The following is a 22,776-nucleotide window of genomic DNA, read 5'->3' on the forward strand; positions in this document are numbered from 1 at the left end:
CTCACAGAATGAACTTAAAAGCTTTCCTTCCTCTTCTATTTTTTGGAATAGTTTGAGAAGAACAGTTATTAGCTTTTCTTTAAATATTAGGTAGAATTCCCCTGTCAAGTTATCTGGTCCTGGACTCTTGTTTGATGGAGTTTTTTGACTACTAATTTGATTTCATTGCTAGTAATTGTTTTTTTTTTTTTTTCAAAATTTCTAAGAATTTATCCATTTAAATTGAAATTTCTTAAGGTAATGGTTTGGTAGTCCCTAGAAATGTTTAAAGGCATTTCCCAAGGTGGTGGATTGGGGGGGGGTTGATTTAAAAAATAATAAAAATAAAATGCTGGGTTAAACAAAGTTAGTCAGATTCTCTCAAAGCCTTAATGTGCTAATATGTTTTATTAATATTTGAAGCAGACATAGTCAAAATAATTTCTTAAACTCACTATTCCATGGAACCCATTTTTTTTTTCCCATATAACCTCTTAAGACACCACTGCATGTCAGGATACTTTGGGTAGTGTTGCTTCAGTGAATTTCCAGAGTAAAGGATTAATGTTCCATCTTGTCTGCTTAATTCTTCTAAAATTCCTTCTCCTTCAAATGGCTGTCAAGAGCTTTAAGTGAATTGTGTCAGTTCTCAGTTCATATTGTTATAAGCATGATTTTATTATTAAAGTGAGATGGGATTAAAAATAAGATTTTTGTAATGAGATAACATTTTAATTTTCAGCATTTATATATAAACACAAATTAATAAAACACATCACAAAACAGTAAAATTTCATAGTTAATATTTATAGGTGCATAGTTTCATGCTAACATGTTTCTATGTATTGTATATATTAACAAATTTCACAACACATCATTATTTTTTAAACAGAAATAATCATTAAAAGACACCTAGAAATCTTATAATATATGATAGTAAATCACAACTTCTCAATAACAGCAACAAAAAAATAGTGAAGATTTAGAAATAAGTGGTAGTCACTTAGGTGCTTTAATTTAACATTTTAGATTTGAAGCCACAATATCCACACAGCACACAAGGGAGGACCCTGCTACCATATAATCACTTCAGTGAGAGGGAAGCACTGAAATGCTGAGTAGGGGCTGGTACAGATAACTTCAATCACTGCTGATGGAAGAGTTTAAAATACACTGTAAAAATTTTGAGAAAATGTTATGACTGGGCATTTTGGAACTGAGTACTTGTAGAGGATGGAACATCTGTCAGTAGGTCTCAAGAAACTGGGAGCAAAAGTATTTCTTAGGCTTCGGGTTCATAGTCTTGATACCCTTCCTAATATAAAGAAAATCAGAAAGAAAACTATTATTAGTTTTAGTCATCAGTAATGAAGGATTTAGGGTGAATGAGATAGGACATGGCTCACCACCTTGAATGAAGGTTATAGTCATAATAGTTTTGTAACTATTCAGTTATATACAATATAATTCTGTGTTTTGTCTTCCTGTCAAATATAAAAGTGAATTATCCTGCTCAGAGTTCGGATATCTGAATTTTACTTTCACATGCCATTTAACAATCACATATTCTAGTCCTGTAGGACAAGTTAGTTGCTCTATCTTGCTCCCAGTTTCCTCAACTGTACTTTGTGAGAGTCAAATAAAGTAGCCTAAAAAAAAAAAAAATTAAGTAGCCTAAAAAGCCTCTTCCAGGGCTAAGATGCCCTAATTCTTAAAAGGAGAAAGATATTAAAGGCAAGTGATGTTTTCTCTCCTTTTGCTCTCTCAATGAAAATCTCTTCATCCATGGCTTCAATTATTACTTCCATTCTAAACCCCCTCTCCCCATACAATACATGGATAACATCCACAATAAAGATATTAATGGTGTTACCTAAAGTGCTCAGATTAGTCCTCCTAAAGAACAGCTCTTAATTAGAATCCTGCTTTATTTATTTATTTACTTATTTATTTTTTAGGATCCTGCTTTAAAATGAACAAATGTACCTTCCTCAATTCAAGTTGCTTTCTGAATATAGTACAAACTTAAATGGGAAAGTTCTTCTAGTATTCTACAACTTGCCTTTGACCCTCTCTGCAGCCTTAATCTGTCACTATTCTCTCTGTTCCCTAACCTCAAATCCTATTTACTCACTGTTCCTCAGACATATCCTTATGCATGTTCAGACATGCGTGCCTTGCTTCTGATATTACCTAGTGCTAGAATGTCTTCCTTTCATTTTGGCCTACCACATCTCCCCTCCCCTCCCACACAGATCAACACCAACTCTTCTATAAAAGTCCCGATCACTCTAACCAGATCCTGTAAATTATTATACTTTTTTATGTATCTTGAATATTTTTGCCTCTGTGATGCTTAATACATAGAAGATAGTCAACAATATTTAAAGGAATCATCATGAATAAACAATTAAATTTGTATTTGTTTTCATCAAGCCTATTAGAATGTAAATGCCTTATGTCCTGGTACTATCAACTAATCTTGTATTTTCTACAGTATTTAGTATTGTGCTATGCATAAAAAGATGCAAAAATTTTGGTAAAATCTAATTAAGTAAAGAAACAATTTAATTTCATTTGTGTAAATGAGATTATCAATATGCCTTTTACTGATGCCATGAAGAATAATATATAATCTAACTACAAAACATTTTAACTGAATTTTCAATGAATAATATATCTTCTTTGCTTGTGATGTCTTGTGCTGGTATTAGGGAAATGCGGTCCTCATGCAATTAATTGGAGAGTAATCTTTCCCCTTTTAGGGGAGAAGAGAAATTAATTGGTATTAATTGTAATTAATAGTTATTATCCCTTAAATGTTTGGTAGAATTCATCAGTGAATCTGTCTGGTCCTGGGATTTTCTTTGTGGGTATATTTTTTTTAAACAATAATCCAATCTTTTTACTTTGTTATAGATCTTTTCAGATTTTCTATTTCTTCTTGAGTCAGCTTCATTCATCTAAAAGTATTTTTAAATTTTCCTTATGATACATTTTCTATTAAACTTATTTTCAAATCCAAATTAACCATCAAAATTCTAGATTGAAGTACATCAGTTGCTGCAAACCATGCATTTATCATATTTCTATTCTCTAAGTTTTGTGGGTAACTTATTTTACTATGAAAATAGTTTGCTGGAAATGTGTAGCAAATAATAATTTTCCTTAGGCATTCAATTGATTTCCCCAACCTTCCATTTTGAGATTTATTTTAGAAAGTAAGGTTTTTAATAGAATAATTTTCTAATTCAGGCATCAGCAAATGCTTTCTGTAAAGGGTAAGCAAGTACATCTATTAGGTTGTGTGAACAACATAGTATCTCTGTTTAAACAACTCTTTACAAATGTAAAAACCACTTTTAGCTTTCAAGTTGTCTGCACAATACATATTTTGGATTTGGCCAATTTGTCCCTCAAGAGAATAAATCACTTTCACTAAGGACAAATGGAAGGAAAATCTGATGGTGATAGATTTTTGGTACTGCTTAATAGAAAGACCCAACTTGAATTCCTGAAGTTTATTTTCAGAGTTGTAGGATACAAAATTTTACCTCAGAAGGCATTTCATATGCCTCATTGTCAGGATCAACAGGCATATCTTCCAGAATTCCTTCCTGTGGGCCTCCTTCTTCACTCTAAATGGGAAGCACAAAAGGAATATGATGAGGTACTAATTTTTACTTTTAGAAAATTAAGCACACTTTGAAAAACATCTTATATACATATAATACTGGTAATAATTTTGTAAAAATGCTACTCCTTAATATTACTGCTGGCATTCTAAACTATACAATACCTTTGCAGAAATATTATAGTAGTATGTGTTGTTAACCCTAAAAATGTACAAAATTTTTACCCAAGTAATTCACTACTCAGCAAGTAGTCCAAAGATGTTTTCACAGGATCAATGACAGCATTTTTCACACACACACACATAAAATGTTAACCTAAATGTTCAACAGAAGATAAAAAGTTTAGAAAATTATAATTCATCTACTCAATAGATTATTATGAAGATATGTATTAACTATGGCATGAAAATTATATAATAAAATGAGGACCTTTTAGAAGACAAAGTTGTATATATTATGGACATAACCAATGTATTATTCAGATACAAAGCTAAAAAGATTGAAGAAAATCCAAAAAAATTAAAGCACTTTTTATTGGGTAGTTATGTTTTCACTTTTTTGTAAGTTAGCTTATATACCATTTATAATGTAAAAGCATATGTATTTTATAATTTATTTTTAAATGATGGCAAAGAAATTATTTTTTAAAATTTCAAAATTTAAACTATATGTATATATAGTTTCAATAGGAGAGAGAGAGAAAGGAAGACAGAGAGGAAGAAAAATCAAATACATGATCCACAAATTTTTTAGATCTCCCCCCTTAGAAATAAGATACCATAAAAGTCAACTTGAATTCATGTCTTTACTAATATCTTTCATTAAATACCCTTTGTTGGGATCCCTGGGTGGCGCAGCGGTTTGGCGCCTGCCTTTGGCCCAGGGCGCGATCCTGGAGACCCGGGATCGAATCCCACATCGGGCTTCCGGTGCATGGAGCCTGCTTCTCCCTCTGCCTGTGTCTCTGCCTCTCTCTCTTTCTCTCTCTGTAACTATCATAAAAAAAAAAAAAAAATTTAAATACCCTTTGTTGCTTTGTATTTATTCCATTAAAGTTCACTGAAAATTGAAAAAGCAGAGAGGCAATGTGAGCCTAAAATGGAGTTACTCAAAAAGATCAAATAGTCTCTCAGCCAATATAGCTTATGTTTAAAAATATGCCTTGTGTAAGATCTCCTATCTTCATCATGAAAGTGACTGACAGGTAGGCAGAGAGACAAAGAAATGGCTTCCCACGTGAAAAGTCAAATTAATGTTCATTCTTAAATTAGCTGGACCAAGAAGTTTATAGATCATCTTCTCCTGCCCAATTCCCTCCTTACAAACAACGTCCAGGTTATATATAAATGAAATCAAATATAAAAACTTCCCAAAATAACTTACTTCTAAATGTGGAATAAAAATACTGTTTCCATAGTGCTTTACCTCTTACCACAAGACAAAAATATAGGCTCTCCTGTATAGTGGTTAGACATGAGGTCTGTAGTATAACAAGACTTGAGTTCAAATCTTAACTTCTCTAGATTCTAGATTTTTAAAATTGAAGTACAATTAACATATAATGTCATATTAGTTTCAGGTGTGCAACATAATGATTCAACAATTCTATACATTACTCAGTGCTTACCACAATGAATGTAATCACCATCTGTCACCAAACAATGTTATTATCTTATTGACTATATGCCCTATACTGTACATTTCATCTCTGTGACTTACTTATTTTATAACTGGAAGTTTTTAGTTTTAATCCACTTGAGTTCATTCCCCTACCTACTTTTCCTCTGGCAACCACCTGTTCTCTGAATTTCAGAGTCTGTCCTTTGTTCACTTCTTTTATTTCTTAGATTCCACATATGAGTGAAATCATATGGTATTTGTCATTCCCTGGTCTGACTTATTTAACTTAGCATTATATTCTCTAGGTCTTAGCAGTATTGCTGCAAATGGCAACATTTTATTCTTTTTATGGGTAATACTCCTCTGTGTGTGTGTGTGTGTATGTGTGTGTGTATACACAGGTAATAAATACCTCATTATGGTTTGGATTTGCATTTCCCTGATGCTCAGTGATGTTGAGCATCTTTTCATGTGTCTGTTAGCCATCTGTGTGTCTTCTTTGGAAGATGCCTACTCAGGTACTCTGATTTTTAAAATTGCACCTTTTTTAAAAAATATATTGTATAAGTTCTTTATATATTTTGGATATTAACTCCTATTGTATATATCATTTGCAAATATCTTCCTCATTCAGTAGCTTGCCTTTTTGTTTTGTTGATGGTGCAAAAAGTTTATTTTGGTATAGTCTCAATAGTTTTTTGTTTTGTTTTGTTTTTGTGTCTGTTGCCTAAGGGGACATATCTAAATGTTTCTACAGCTGATGCCAAGGAAATTACTGCCTATGTTTTCTTTTAGAAGTTTTATGGTTTCAGGTCTCACATTTAGGTTTTTAATTCATTGTGAGTTTATTTTTGTGCATGATATATGAAAGTGGTCTAGTTTCATTCTTTTGCATGTAACTATCCAGTTTTCCCAACACCATTTATTGAAGATACTGTCTTTTCCCCATTGTAAATTCTTGCATCCTTTGTTGGAGATTGATTGACCATATAAGCATGGGCTTATTTCTGGGTTCTCTATTCTCTTTGATTTATCCATGTGACTGTTTTTGTGTCAGTACCATACTGTTTTGATTACTATAGCTTTGTAATATATCTTGAAATCTGGGATTGATACCTCCAGCTTTATTCTTCCTCAAGATTGTTTTCATGTTTGGGATATCTTGTGATTCCATACCAATTTAAAAACTGTTTATTTCTGTGAAAAATGCCATTGGCATTTTGATAAGGATTGCACTGAATCTGTATAGTGCTTTAGGCTGCCTGCACATTTTAACAATACTAATTCTTCTATGAGAATGAATATTTTTCCATGTATTTATGTCATCATGAATATCTTTCATCAAAGTTTTACAGTTTTCAGAGTTCAGGTCTTTCATCTCCTTAATTAAGTTTATTCCTAGGTATCTAATTTTTCTTAGTGCAACTGTAAATGGGACTGTTTTCTTAATTTCTCTTTCTGCTACTTTGTTATCTGTGTATAGAAATGCAACAGATGGGCAGCCCAGGTGGCTCAGCAGTTTAGCGCCTCCTTCCGCCCAGGGTGTGATCCTGGAGTTCGGGGATTGAGTCCCACATCAGGCTCCCTGCATGGGGCCTGCTTCTCCCTCTGCCTGTGTCTCTGCCTTCTCTCTCTCTCTCTCTGTGTCTCTCATGAATAAATAAATAAAATCTTAAAAAAAAAAAAAAGAAATGCAACAGATTTCTGTACATAATTTTGTATCCTGCAACCTTATGGAATTCATTTATCAGTTCTAGTAGTTTTTTTGCTGGAGTCTTCAGGGTTTTCTATATGTAGTATCATGTCATCTGCAAATAGTGAAAGTTTTATTCTTCCTTATCAATTTGTATGCTTTTTATTTTTCTTGTCTGATTGCTGCAGCTAGAACTTCCAGTACCATGCTGAATAGAAGTAGTGAGTGGGCATTCTTGTCCTGTTCTTGATCTTAGGGGAAAAGCTGTCAGTTTTTCACCATTGAGTATAATGTTAGCTGAGGTATTTTCCATATATAGCCTTTATTATGTTGAAGTATGTTCGCTAAAAACATAATTTTGTTGAGAGTTTTTTTTTTATCATGAATGGATGTTGTATTTTGTCAATGTTTTTTGACATCGATTGAAAGGATCATATGGTTCTTATCCTTTCTCTAGTTAATATGATGTATTATATTGATTGATAAGCAAATACTGAACCACACCTGCATACCTCAAGAAATCCCAATTCATTGTGTTGAATGATTTTTCTAATGTATTGTCAAATTCCATTTGCTAATATTGTATTGAGGATTTTACATCTATGTTCATCAGATATATTGGCCTGTAGTTTTCTTTTTTGCAGTGTCTTTGTCTGGTTTTGGTATCAGAGTAATGCTGGCCTCATAGAATGAATTTGGAAGTGTTCCTTCTCCCTTGTTCCCCACTCTGCCTCCCCTTCCTCCTCCTCCTTCTATTTTTAGATGGATTTTTTTTTAAGATTTTTATTTATTTATTTGAGAGAGAGAACACATAGAGGGAGAAGGAGAGAGAGAAGCAAACTTCCTACTGAGCAGAGAGCCTGTCTTGGGGCTCGATCCCAGGACCTCAGGCCCATGACCTGAGCTAAAGGCAGATGCTTAACTGACCAAGCCACCTGGGTGCCCCTATACACATTTATATATACATATATGTATGTATATATACATTAGATCCATCTTGCCTAATCTGTTGTTCAAAACCACTGTTTCCTTGTTGACTTTCTGTCTGGATGATCTATCCATTGTGTAATGAAGCGTTAAAAGTCCCCTACTCTTACTGTATTACTGTAAGTAACCCAGGATTGAGTCCCACCTGGGGCTCCCCGTGAGGAGCCTGCTTCTCCCTCTGCCTGTGCCTCTCTCTCTCTCTCTCTCTCTGAGTCTTTCATGAATAAATAAATAAAATCTTTAAAAAAATAAAGTCTATTTTGTCTGATAAATATTAATACCCCAGATTTTTAGTTTCCATTTCCATGGTAAATGTCTTTCTGTTTCTTCAATCTGCATGTATCTTTAGGTCTGAAGTAAGTATCTTGTAGATAGCATATAGATGGGTCTTATTTTCTATCTGTTCAATCACCCTGTGTCTTTTCATTGGAGCATTTAGACCATTTACATTTAAAGTAAGTATTGAGAGGTATGTACTTCCTGCCATTTTGTAACTTGTTTTATGTTTTTTTGTTTGTTTGTTTGTTTGTTTTTTGTTTTTTTGTTTTTTTTTTTGTCATTCTTCTCTGTTTCTTTCTTCTTCCCTTCCTCTCTTCCCTTTTGGTTTGATTGGCTTTCTTTAGTGTTATGCCTGGATTCCTTTCTTCTTGTGTGCATGCTTATTATAAGTTGAAGATTTGTGATTACCATTAGGTTCATATATAACATCTTATGTGTATAGCAGTTTATATTAAGTTGATGGTCAGTTAAGTTTGAACACATTCTAAAAGCACTAAATGTTTACAACACCTCCCCCTTTCTATGTATATGGTGTCATATTTTATATCCTTTTACTTATAAATCCCTTGACTGACTTTTGTAGATATAATTGGCTTAACTGTTTTTGCATTTTAATCTCCATTCAGGTTTTACAAATAATTAATCTACTATCTTTATTATGTTTGCTTTTTATTTAAAAACTTTTATTTATTTATTTGAGAGAGAAAGAGAGAGAGAGAGAGAGAATGAGTGAGAGAGAGCATGGGGCAGAAAGAGATGGAGAAGCAGCCTCCCGCTGAGCCAGGACCCTGAGATCATGACCTGAGCTGAAGGCAGATGCCTAACCAAATGAGCCACCCATGTGCCCTTACATGTTAGCATTTGCCTGTCAATGTTTTTTTTTTTTTTTTTAATGTTTTTCTTTCATACTTTTCTTACTTTAGTTATGGCTTTTTCTTTCCATTCAAAGAATTCCATTTAGTGTTTCTTAGAAGGCTGGTTTAGTAGTGATTAACTCCTTTAACTTTTTTTGTCCAGGAAACTCCTTATCCCTCCTTCTGTTCTGAATGATGACTTTGCTGGATAGAGTATATATCCTTGGTTGTAGGTTTCTTTCTTTCAGCGCTTATAATATATCATGCCACTCTTTTCTGGCTTGCAAAGTTTCTGCTGAAAAATCAGCTGATAGCTTTAGTGGTTCCCTGCTCTTTTTTTTTTTTTTTTTAAGGTTTTATTTATTTATTTGAGGGGGGAAAGTAGGGAGAGAAGCAGAAGGAGGGGGACAAGCAGACTCCACATAAACACAGAGCCAGATGCAGGGCTCAATCTCACAATCCTGAGTTACTACCTGAGTCAAAACCAAGAGTCTACACTTAACCAACTGTGCCAAACAGGTGCCCCATGTTTACTTTTCCCCTTGTATGTAACCATTTTCTCTTCTCTTGCTGATTTTAAAATTCTCTGTTTATAACATTTTCTTGCCATTTTAATATGTTGTCTTGGTGTAGATCTCCTTGGTTAGTCTTGTTAGTTGTTCTCTGTATTCCCTAGATCTGAATGTCTGTCTCTGTCCCCAGATTAGGAGAGTTTTCAGCTATTATTTCTTCAAAAAATGTTTTGCCTCCTTCTCTACTCTCCTTCTGCTATTTCTATAATGCAAATGTTATTATACTTGAAATCGCTACATTTCCTCAACATATTCTTTTTTCTTTTTTTTTTTTTTTTGAGATGGGGGGAGTAGAGGGAGAAAATCTTAAGCAAGCTCCGTACCCAGTGCAGAGCCTTACAGTATAGGCTTGATCTCACAACCTGAAATCACTTGAAATTACTACATTTCCTCAACCTATTCTTTTTTCTTTCTTTCTTTCTTTTTTTTTTTTTTTTGAGATGGGGGGAGTAGAGGGAGAGAATCTTAAGCAAGCTCCATACCCAGTGCAGAGCCTTACAGTACAGGCTTGATCTCACAACCCTGAGAGCATGACTTGAGCCAAAATCAAGAGTTGGCCACTTAACTGACAGAGCTACCAGGTGCCCCAAAATCTATTCTTATTTTTAATTTTTCTTTTTGTTGTTTAGCTTGGTTTCTTTCCCTTAGCCTATTTTCCAGATCATTGACTCATTCTTCTGCATCTTCTAATTTGCTCTTGATTCCCTCTACTATATGTATGTTTTGTTTTGTTTTGTTTTAATTTCAGTTACTGAGTTCTCCATCTCTGACTGGTTCTTTTTTTATATTTTCTTTTTGCTAAAAGTCTCACTGAGATTATCCACTATTTTTCAAAGTGCAATGGGTATCTTTATGACTATTACTTTGAGTTCTTTATTAGGCATATTGTTTATCTCTACTTCATTTAGCTTTTTTTACTGTGTATTTGTCCATTATTTCATTTGGGATATATTCCTCTGTTTCCTCATTTTGTCTCATTCTGTGTTTGTTTCAGTGTATTAGGATGGCAGCTATGTCTCTCAGTCTTGAAAAATAGTGGCCTTATGAAGAAGTCCTGTGGCACAATGTCCCCTGCCCACCAGAACCAGGCATTTCAAAGGTGTCTCTTCTGTGGGATGTGTGTACCCTACTGTTGGGGTTGAGCTACAGACTGAAGCTATTTGTCTTCAGTCCTGTCAGCTGCAATGACCCACTTTGCCTCCTGTGGATGTACCATTCAAGACTTGGTCCCTGTGCTGTTGAGGGGTCTGTCTGAGGATGCCCCGGCTTTTAGGTGGGGCATATCAGCAGTTGGGCTAGCTGTCTGCACTCACTCTGTCTGCCACAGGTATAAATATACCAAACAGCAAAATGCTCTCCTGATTGGGCCCCTGAGAGGCTTCCAATGATGGGCAAGGTTAGCAGTCAGACCAGATTTCTATACCTAGTCTGTCTGCCAGGAATGCAGGTGCACCAAAAGGCAAAATGCTATTCCTGCACATCATCTAAAAGGCTCAGCTGCTGGAACTGTGGGTGTGCTGTTGTATGTAGTTTTCTTCCCCTCCTGCCAGGGAAAGAATCACTTTGGAATGGCAACAGCCTTTGCTGGAGCTACTTACAGTGTGTGTCGATGCAGGAGCTTCTTTGGAAGGATGTCTTGCTGACACAGGTGAGTTAAACAGGTTAGGTCTGCAGGGGAATGTGGGCATCACGCATATGGTGCTAGCAAGGGAGTCAGACACTGTTCACACTGATTCTTGCAAGTGTCCTCTTCCATCTAGTCTGGGAGATGGGAAGATAAATGGTACCCACTGGCACTTTTATTCTTGGATAAGTCTCCTGAAGATCCCTGTCCCTTCAACACAGATTCTGGGACTAGTAAGTAACTCTCCTTCATATATATCACAGATTTTCTTAAACAGCTACATCTATGCCTTTTCTCCCTGGGTTATTTACTATGCTGGTTCTTTAAGGGCAGAGACTCAGTTTCTTATCACCCTCTAGCTCTCCCAGAACTAAGCCTGCTGATTTTAAAAGTACTTGGAGTTAAGCTCCACCGATAGCAAAAGCTCACCAAGTTAAGCCCCACTGTTTTTCAAGGCCAAATGTTATAGGAACTCATCTTCCTAGTGCTGGTTCCCCAGGCTTGGGTGGGGTTTTATCTTGTTTCTTTTGTTTGTGATGCCCCCCCAATTTGTGATTAGTCTCACTGGGGGTTTGGTTCCCAATTATGTATCTGCCCCTCCAATACTGTTCCATGTGACCCCTTCTTCATGATTAGCTGTGGAAAGTCTGTTCTTCCAGTCTTTGGGATAACAGATGTAGCTGTTACCTTGGTGTGTCCATGGGACCAGCTGAATTCAAGATCTTCCTGGTCTCCCAGGTTCTAGTTGTGATGTTGGGCAATTTTCTTAAGGTTTTTCTAAGCACCAAATAGCCTCAGTGAAAACATGGGGCAGCAATTCATCTTTTAATTAGGAGGAGCAAGTGACATCATTAATCTATTAGTATTTAGGTAACTTTTAGTGATAGTCAAGTATGAGGAAAATAAAGTAAACCTGTTGTTAAAAAGAAAACCACAGGCCTAAAATAGAATCACTTATGTTAAGGACCCAAGTCTTAATACCTAACCTAATTATAGTTTTAACATCCCCAAGAATATAAACTTTAACCTGCCAAACTAATTTCCTGGCCAACACTAGGAGGCAATCTGCTCTTAGACCATTTCTGTTCCCCTTAGGAGTGTGATCTTGCCTAAAATAATTCATTCACTGTTAATAATTTCCTTTCCCCCATTCCTTCTCTGTCTTTAAATTTTTTTCCTTTTCTGAAGCTTGATGGAACTCTTTTCTATTTGCTTGACTCATAAATCACTGAGTAAAGCCAATTGCATCATCAAATTTGCCCAGTTGATTTTTTTTTTTTTTTTTTTTAACAGATTTGGTGGCAGTATTGACAACTGAAATGAACTTCTGACAGCATTCAGGGACAAGAAACAGAGGCACAATGCCTCACCAATCCTTTTGAGTTTCTTGTCTTTTTTTACTATTTCTGAGGACCATTGGTGAGTTCCTTTCAATTTGAACTCTGTTCTTTTTGCATCAAGGTTCCAATCTAAATGGCTTTACACTGTAGAGTTAATAGGCCAGTGTAGGCTGACAGGAAACTCTCTAACAGAATGCCCATCCTCAGCCCTTGTTTCCATCTGCAATTTCAGTTTGGAATCCCTTCCCCAGTTTCAGTCCACAGTCTCCATTAATGGAATCTGCTGGTTTAGTTCACATTAGGAATTGCTGGTGGTGCATATAGAAACTTTCACTGGCAAGTCCACAGCAACTTCTTAAATCCAGCTCTTGGTGCTATCCTCAGATTCCATATGGAGAACTGCAGCTGCCACCAGAAGTCCTTAATTTGTTTAGAATCAGTCCAGAGTCCCCATTCTTTGTGGTCTGCTGGTTTAATCCTTTTCCTAGCATCTAGTTCTTTGCTTACTGCTGGTGTCCATGGTTCTATTTACTTGGTAAATATTGGTTTCTGTTAATGGACACCTGAGGTAAAGGCTAATTGCTAAAGGGAATCTTGGATGCCAAAGAGCAGCAAAAATTTGTGGACATAGATTGAGCATTTAAGAAATCTAAGCCTCTCACATTAGGATAAGTTGGTTTAAAAAAAAAAAAAAGGATAAGTTGGTTACACAATGGGTTAGGTAGACCCTAGGTCACCCAACTTCAAGACAGCTTCCGTGCAACATGGTACACTGTAAAACATGCATAATTCCCACCCCAACTGCATATCCCTTTTAGATATGAGTTTGGCCCTGAGAAATGCAAAGACTTGGCTAATGGGATCTTTAAACTCTAAACATTTCTAAAAACTATGGTCTCAGAATCTGTGAATATCTACAGAAGTGGCAAAATTTTACTAAAAACAATCTAGAATTACAATGGCTGTTATGAGGAATGTTCCAATTAGGTAAGATCACTTACGAAGTGTCCTTGAAGGTAAAGCCTTCAAAATTCCAAAAATAGCTTCATTGAAAAATTTACTACAAAAAAAATGATAAAAAAATTAAAAAGATACAAAAGGTAACTAGTACAAAAGACTATAAGATTCATGTAATTGTTGGGATGCCTGGATGGCTCAGCAGTTTAGTGCCTGCCTTCAGCCCAGGGCGTGATCCTGGAGTCCCGGGATCGAGTCCCACATCGGGCTCCCTGCATGGAGCCTGCTTCTCCCTCTGCCTGTGTCTCTGCCTCTCTCTCTCTCTCTCTCTCTCTCTCTCTGTGTGTCTCTCATGAATAAATGAATAAAATCTTAAAAAAAAAAAGGAAAGAAAGAAATCCACCAAGTTAATAACCTTATAGACCCCCCTGTATCTACCTTAGAATGAGGGCCCCCATATAAGTTTTGCATTATCATATCTGTCTCATGGTTAAACACTTTTAAACAAGATCTCTGATTATATGTTTATGTGTGTCTACTATAGAGTGTGGCATTTTCTACCTCTGGATGGCATTACTAAAATTTGTATATAGCTCTGTTTAATTGGCATAAAAATAAGCACTTATAACTTAAGAATTTTTTAGAAAAAAAATCTCAGAGAGTAAAACAAATGCTTTTTGGATTCACAGGACTGGGAAATATTCAGTATTAAGGGTAATTTCAGGTTGCTGGTTGATTATAATAAATATATCTTAGACTTACCAACACTGACTACAAGGCAAACATATAACCTTTTATTCTGTGCAGGCTTACTAGTCAAATAAGTTCATGTGTGTCTACTGCAAAATTTTTCAGGAAAAAACCCAGAAAACCTTAGAATAATGGCTGATTTTGTCTAATGTTTCAGGTCTAAACATAATCAAGAATAAGGAAATTAATAAGTATAAATAAAATTAAAATGTCTTAAGTGAATTTCCTCAAATAATTTTGGTAACCTGATACTTTAAAGTTTTACTAAGAGATGAGTTAAGGTAAATTCATTAAGTATCAAGATTATTTCCAAATATAAAATGTTAACCACTGAAAATAAGCTTAGTCCCTTTTACTTGCTTTTATAGAGGAATCAAAATATTTGTACCTAATAGTAAACATGTTTTATGCCACATTGAGAAATTTTCTATGAAAAAAAGCAGAAATTATAAAAAGTATATTTCTAGAAATAAAAAGCATAAGTTTGTCTTCACAGAATGCCAGTGTAAAAGAGCTTTCATAATTGTTTACTTCTTAGTTAAGGTTCCTGAGAGTTGATAATTCTAATTGATATATGTAATTAAAGCTAATAGAAATAATAAGGGAAGCAACTCTGTATGCAAGAGAAGAAAGATGCTTGCTTTTGGTAAAAGAAGGTATGAAGAATGGAGATACATTCTAGTCAAGGGGAAAAAAAAGCGATTTTGACTTAAAGTAAGACTGCTTATTGAAAGGCAAAAAATATAGGACAAAATTCAAATGTAAAAAAGATAGTTGAAGAAGATTGTGGAACAAAATGTATGAAATTTTAATGTATAATCAAGCTAAAATCAATATGAACTTATTAAAGAATGAGTTTAAATATTAAAAGTACACAACTCTAAAATTAGAATGTGGCTTTCTTTTCTGTTAAGACAGAATTTTCTTAGATTATTCTTGTGCTCATTGTTTACAATTTCCAATTAAGGTTTTTCTTTAATATAATCTGCTCAGAAAAATAAAGATTGTATGTTTTGCATTTATCAGGTCTTTGATTACTTAGGGTTCCCCCCCCTTAGGAATCTTTTCAATATTAAAAGAGCTAAGGCTTGACTTCTAAAGAAGATGAAGTAGGAGGATTCTAAGCTCCCTGTCCTATAGATACAGCTACTTAACACCCACATCAGTGTAATTGACTCAGAAAATGGCTCAAAGACTGGCAGGACAGACTCTACAAATAAATGTAGAGAAGAGGCCACACTGAAGAGAGTAAGAAGGGCTGAGACTTGTTAGGAGCAAACTAACCCACTGTCTATGGGAGGAACGGACCGTGCTGCCATGGAGAAAGGAGAGAAACAGACCCTCACACCAGGCACCCCAGGCACAGGGAACCCACATGGGGAACACGAATATCCCTAACATTTAGCTTTGAAAACCAGAGGGACTTAATTTCACGGGTTCTTACAAATAGCAGGGCTTAACACCTGGAACTTTAAAAATGAGCATGCTTGGCCCTAGGAGAGCCAGGAGGGTGATGGGACAGTCCATTCCCTTAATGAGATAAGACAGTAAACAGCCGCATGGTGATACAGCAGAGAACAGCAGTTTGAAAAACACCTGGGGTGTACACAGGAGGGAGATTTGTTTATTAATCTCAGAGCTTATGCTCAAGGGGCAAGGGTCTTTGGGAGACTTATCCAGTAACAAAAGAGATGGCAGGTGCCATTTCCCTACCTTGCCCTCCAACCTAGATACATAGACAGCTGCAAGAACCAGCAAAGTGCCAACCAACAGGGTGCCCCGCCACTGGAGGCTTCTGCAGTTCCACCTCATCCAACCTTGCCAGCCTGAGCAGTTTCCTGGGTGCCTTCAGGTCCCTTCCTGCAGGGGATCTGCACAGACCTTGCTGGCACTGTGCACACCACCCCCACACTCTCCTGTGAACTCTCCGATTGCAGCCCTGTGGCAGGAGGATTCTAAGTGGCTTCAGGTCTCCTCTTGCTGCAATCATGCATACACCTCACTAACACCATGAGCCCAATTGCTATATTCTCCTATGGACCTGGCCTCTCCAATATGCCTTTGGCCAGAGTCTATCCAGAGTCTATCCAGAGCAGTGCCACGAGCCTGGCAGTGTGCAAGCAGCCCTGATGGGGGTCAGCACCACGTCACTGTGATTCCTACCCCAGGTAGAGGGGAAGATAACCACACATACACACCACTCTGGCTATGGCCCTAGCAATGCACTGGGGGCAGACACGTGGTCTGACTGCAGGCCTTGCCCAACTATGAAAGCTTCTCAGGGAACAATACAAGGAAAGTGCCCTCAGTTTAGTACAACCACAGCTCTAGTAAATGTCTAATCTGATTCAACTCAAGCCCAGAGTGGCCATGTATGAGCCCACTAAATTTGGACAGGAACCAAAATGTCCACAACCGGCAAAGAAAGACATTACAGACAACTGGACTGAAGGCAAAAGTAGCTCAGCCACAATAGTAGGGTATACACAAGACACACAGGAGACACTCTTGAAGTGCCAGGTTCTGATGAACAGGGGACACTGTACTGCGGAAAACCACAGGTCCTCTTCTCCATAAGGCCACTACTTCCAAAAGCAAGGGTCCTAGCTGACTTTCCTAACACACAACAACAGACACAGAGGTTTAGACAAAATAGGGAGACAAGGGAATATATCCCAAATGAAATGAAAGAGCAGGAAAAAAAAAATCACAGCATGAGAGCTAAATGGATGGAGATAAGTAATATGCCTGATAGAGAATTTAAAGTACTGATCATAAAGATACTTACTGAACCTTGAGAAGAGTGGAGGACCTCACAAAGAGAAAGAAAACAGAAGAAAGAACGATTCAGAAGGAAAGAACCCAATAACTGAAATTAAATATACACTAGATGGAATAAATACAGACCAGAGAAAGCACAAGAACAGTTCCGCAATCTGCAGGACAGAGTAATGGAAGGCAAAACAGCAGATGTATGTAAAAAAAGCACTTGACAAAGCACAACATCCATTCATGATAAAAACTCTCAACAAGGTAGGTTTAGAGGAAACCTACCTCAGCATAATGAAGGCTTTTATGAACTTTCAGGTTGGGAGGGAGCCAAAGAGAGCACAATCTTCCAAGGTATTTTGGAAACAAGGTTTCCAGAACCGTGAAGGTGCTAGCTATTGTTAGGAAAATGTCATTTATTATTGTTTAGTAAAAACCCAGTCATGGGACCCTTCAGATGTATATCAATGGACCATATGCTTGGATGATGACTGCTAATATATATCTTGGGGTATAGAGAAAAGGAAGTTTCCAAAAGAATTTCTCTATGTTTAAAGTAGACTCATAGGATTCTGAGGGACTAAGGTTGCCTTTTGCCCTTAGCAGTGTCAACATCCAGGCAGCTTTCAAGGACTTGTCAATGGGCTGTCTGCCTCAAGGAAATTTACTTATTTATTTATTTATTTATTTATTTATTTATTTATTTATTTATTTTACTTTGTTTCCCACATCACTATGATCCAGCAATTATGCTACTGAGTATTTACCCAAGGAACACAAAAACACTAGTTCAAAGGGATACGTACATCCCTATGTTCATTGCAGCATTATTTACAATAGCCAAAATGTGAAACAATCTAAGTGTCCATCAGTATTATTATTATTCAGGTATAAAAAAAGAAATCTTGCCATTTGTAATGACATAGATGGAGATAGAGAGTATAATGCTAAGTGAGATAAGTCAGTCAGAGAAAGGCAAGTACCATATGATTTTACTCATAATGGAATTTAAGGAACTATAGAGAACTGATGGTTACCAGACGGGCAGCGGTGGGGGGAATGGGTGAAAATGTTATTAAGGGGTGCACTTGCTGAGATGAGCACCAGGCGATTAAATAAAAACTTAAAAATTTTTTTTTAAAAAATTAAAAAATAAATTAAAAAATTTTTTTAATTTTAAAAAATTAAAAAAAAATAAAAACTAAAAAAAAACATGTTTGTTATCCCTTCTGGTTCAAAGTTAAGACATATTAGTTTTTGATTCTTTCTTTCCAGGGAATAAGTATTTTCTTTTTGTTTTTCTCATTTTATATCTTAAGGATATGGCTTGACTTTCTGTCTGCCTGGAATATGTAGGCTGTCAGTTCTTTTTTTGGCTATCTTTGGGAGTAATTACAGATATTTTAAAAAAATAATATCTTTTACACCTTTTTTGAGGATACCTCTTAGGTCCATGAAGTTGTTTAATACTTCCAGAAATATTTACTGTTTGTCCTACCTAAAACCTGACAAGATATTTTTAAAAGACTTAACAACTCTATAATCAGAAATTTGGCCAAATTGGAAGCTGGTATTCAGAACCTGATATAAAAATTTTAAGCCTTCTCACCTAAGGTAAATATACTCAGAAAAGACATTCTCATGAGTGGATGGGTGTGTCAGTCCTTTGATATCACTACACAGCAACCCCATTCTTTGAGGAATTAAAAACAGCTGTCCTTTTTTTTTTTTTTTAAAGCAAATGTAGTCTTTACAGGACCAGAAGTACAATTATAGAACCAATTCAAAGACTACCAATATTTTTGACCAATCGCACAACCTCCCCTATTTATCTCAAAATGTGTAGTGTGTTTAAGTATCATAAAAATCCTGGCTTTGAGGGAAAGAGAGTCATTCTAGAAAGTACTTGCATTTTTTCCCTGTGCTATTGAAATGTAAATGTTCAGTGGTCTAACTGGTCCTTTCCAGGAATTTAGTCCATCTCTTTAAAATGCAAATTCCAGGGAGGTAATTTTTATCAAGAAAAAACAAGGGGGAAAGTCATTTAGAACTTGACTTGTCAAGGACAAATACAAATCTTTTAAGTGTCTTCTCTACAAATATTAAAAGAAACCATTAGCCACCTAGGCCAATAACCTTAGATTCATCTAACAGAGCAACAAACTCATCCAACATTTATAGCCAGTAAATTTTGTACCTACTGCATGGCTGTGATATTATTATTAATTATTATTATTATTATTATTTAAATAGTTTATTTATTTACTCATGAGAGACACAGAGAGGCAGAGACATAGAGGGAGAAGCAGGTTCCCTGCAAGGAGCCTGATGCAGGACTAGATCCCAGGACCTTGGGATCATGACCTGAGCCAAACTGAGCCACACAGCCTCCTGGCTGTGATTTAAAAATAGAGTTATAAAGTCTTCATCTGTGGGTATAGTTATGTGTGTCTATAAAAGTGTTGTAAATGTGTTTCTCCCTCTGGATGGCATTGCTAAAATTTGTAAGAGTGGACTTTTGAAGTTAGGCTCTTTTAAGGATTGGCATTCTATAATTCAGGGACAGAAATTAATCCAAATGTTTTTTCAAATTCATGTGAGCTGAAAAAATATTTGAAATACACCAAGTTTAAAGTTGATAGTTTAATTAAAACAAACATGTCTTTAGAGTTAATATAAATTTTCATTCTACCTGACTTGAGTAGCCAAAATAAGTTTATTATCTTTTACAAGATCTATCAACAACAGCACAAAATAGATTAGTATAATGACTAACCTGTGTAATGTTTAATAAAGTTTTTGTAAGTAATCTAAACAGAATTATTAAGAACAAGTAGATGAAATAAAAGATATTTGGAAATGTTAATGTTACATTTGAAAATTTTAAGAGATATGCTTCTAGAAATTTTAAAATGTATTCAAAAATTTGAAAACTTTTTAAATGCTAATATGACCATTCACAACTGCTTACTTCCTAGTTTTCATGAAAAGTCAAGGTTCATAAGGATTAAAGTTCTAATTCATATATGTAATTAAAACTACTAAAATAAGGGAAACTTCTCTATATTCCAGAAAAGTAGGATATGATTTTCAGAAAAAAAAAAGAGATATGAGAAATTAAGATGCACTTTTTGTTGAGGGGGGGAAAAGTAGCTTTGTCCTGAATTGAAGTTAAAGAGAGAAAAAAAAAAAGTCAGAATATATTTTAAAAATTATAATACATAAGAAAAAAAATTATAAAATGTTTATGAACAAGAAACCTTTTAAAATTAATAGGTGGTCAAGCTGGTTAATATTAAATAAATTTATTTTTAAAATAAGTTTTAATATCAAAATAAGCTGCTGCAAAGTTAAAATTTTGTTTTCTCTCCGTTAAAAGGGCAGTTTTCTTGGCCTTTTGGTCTGGTTTTGGTAAGATTATTGTAAAAGATTCTTTACCTCTTAAATACCCAGTTTCATAATGATGTTGATCCTATTTAAATAAATGCTGTATTTTTTTTTAAGATTTTATTTATTTATTAGTAAGAGACACAAAGAGAGAGCCTGATGTGGGACTCAATCCCAGGACCCCAGGACCATACCCTGAGCCAAAGGCAGATGCTCAACCACTGAGCCAGCAAGGCATCCCTTGATAAGTGGTTTAAATTTTTTTTTTTTGGGGTGGTGGTGGGGGTGGGGTATTTTTTACAAACTTTCCAAATCAAATTCTTTTAAAAATGCCTGTTTACTTGGAAATTCCAAAAAGATTTTTCAAACAAATTGGGCACTGGATAAGTAATTCGCATGGAAACATTGTCAAATGAGTAATACCAAGCCTCCTTTTATTATAGTTATAGGATTGTAGTACATGTAGATAAAGTTCATTCTTCTTCTGAAAAAATGGCCCCTTATTGGCAGATTTTGGTCACCTTCCTGTCCTTGTGATATGGCAACAGTCTACTTCTGATCAGAAAAATTGATACAGCAAATAATGGCTGTAAATTCAATGGAACACCTGTAACTAGACTTCATTAAACTACTAGTTAGTATGGGTTATAAGTATGTTCTTTTTATTGCATATGCATTTTCTGGATAGGTTAAAGCCTTTCCTTGCTCCAGGTCTGATGCCTTCACAGGAAAAACAAAAAACTTAAATGGGGCTGCCCCGATGGCGCAGCGGTTTAGCACCACCTGCAGCCCAGGGCGTGATCCTGGAGACCCAGGATCGAGTTCCATGTCGGGTTCCCTGGATGGAGCCTGCTTCTCCCTCTGCCTGTGTCTCTGCCTCTCTCTCTCTCTCTCTCTGTCTCTCATGAATAAATAAATAAAATCTTAAAAAAAAAAACAACAAAACTTAAATGTACTTCCCACTTGAAGTGTATTTTCCACTATCTCCACTGATCGAGGCACCCATTTCACTGGGCTAATTCTAGGAGCCTTAACAAAAGCTTTACCAACTTGAAATTCTATCAGTATATATAGTCTTTTGCTGATCCCTACCTGTCTCATGCTAGTATGATCAGCTACTCTAAGTCTCTAAGGTTTTATGCTTAAGCCAGTCATCAGTAGGCTAAAGGAGGTTTTCTAGATCCTAATTTTAGAGGAACCTATCAATCATCCTCTGGAATGTAGTGACTGGGTATTCTAAAATGGCACTAATTGAGCACCATTGAAAGAAACTTTAACACATGCCCCTGACCACTGACACTGCTGCAAAACTAAAAGATACTAGAGACCTCTAAACCAAATCCACAAGAAGAGGTATCCTGCTTCCACCCAAGATGCTGGATTAAGAATTCATAGTTTAACTGAAGAGAAAACCCCTTCTCCCTCTTTTCCTTTCCTTTGCTCTGGCATAGGCCTAGAAAGATGATACTCTCATCTGTATCTCCCAGCCCATTGCTAAGGCAGGGACTAACATCTTTGACTTCAGGCTAGAAGAAAACCTAAATGTTCCCCCTTAATTTTTCACAAGCAGAATAAGACATTGTATTGGTTTATTCTCCTAAATTTATGTTGTTGAGTTAAAAAGGACCTCTCAGGAGGCTTTTGTGATTCAGGATTCACTCATTTTGGTAGGTCCTTATTTCCCTGGTTAGGGATAAATATAAATGAGGCTATAATCAAAAATGTCTCCTTACTTCCTAAAATTATTACAAAATCTTCTAAAGTAATAGTAGCCTAACAAGGGTCCTTAAACTCTCTGGCCAAAGTTCTTCTTGATAATGAAAGAAGCTCTTGGTTATCTTGTAGGTGAGCAAGGAGGTGTTGGCTTTGTCAAATACCACTTGCCATGCCTAGATTTATGCTTTTGAGGAAGCTAACACTCAGATAAGGACAAGCTGCTTGGCTTTTAAAAAGGTGACTTATTTTATTGTGTTTTTCTTCAACTTATTTGATTTTGATTGGTTTGGGTCTTGGGGACCATGGTTCCAGAGTATACTCTAAATATTGGGGATTATTCTGCTTATATTAATCATAATAATCTCCCTCATGTATTATATTCTCCGGAAAACTTTATTTTTTTACTTTTATTTTTAAAAGATTTTATTTATTTATTCATGAGAGACACAGAAAGAGAGGCAGAGACATAGGCAGAGCGAGAAGCAGGCTCCCTGCGAGGAGCCCAATGTGGGACTCAATCCCAGGACCCCGGGATCACAACCAGAACCAAAGGCAGACGCTCAACCACTGAGCCACCCAGGTGCCCTTCTCTGGAAAACTTTAAATGTATGTTT

At 35.8% G+C, this 22,776-nt stretch overlaps 1 protein-coding gene across 14 annotated transcripts in view; it reads right to left on the reverse strand.

Moving 5' to 3' along the window:
- Positions 1-368: 368 nt before the first annotated feature.
- The window catches only part of SNCA (synuclein alpha), a 163,514-nt gene continuing 141,106 nt past the window's right edge, over positions 369-22,776 (reverse strand). For 5 of the 14 annotated variants that reach the window (XM_035709595.2, XM_025424800.3, XM_035709598.2 and 2 more), the window contains 2 exons: positions 3,534-3,617; positions 369-1,294 (listed from right to left, as the gene is read on the reverse strand). In XM_035709595.2, the coding sequence (XP_035565488.1) occupies positions 1,262-1,294; positions 3,534-3,617 (117 nt within the window). In that variant the 3' untranslated portion in view covers positions 369-1,261. Of the gene's footprint in view, positions 1,295-3,533; positions 3,618-11,237; positions 11,381-11,930; positions 12,066-13,584; positions 13,644-22,776 lie in introns of those variants that run through there. The other 9 variants (XM_049104944.1, XM_049104940.1, XM_049104942.1 and 6 more) reach the window with 7 other exon arrangements.

The sequence above is a fragment of the Canis lupus genome, chromosome 32, assembly GCF_003254725.2.
Source record: "Canis lupus dingo isolate Sandy chromosome 32, ASM325472v2, whole genome shotgun sequence".
In the NCBI taxonomy this organism is placed as follows: Eukaryota; Metazoa; Chordata; class Mammalia; order Carnivora; family Canidae; genus Canis; species Canis lupus.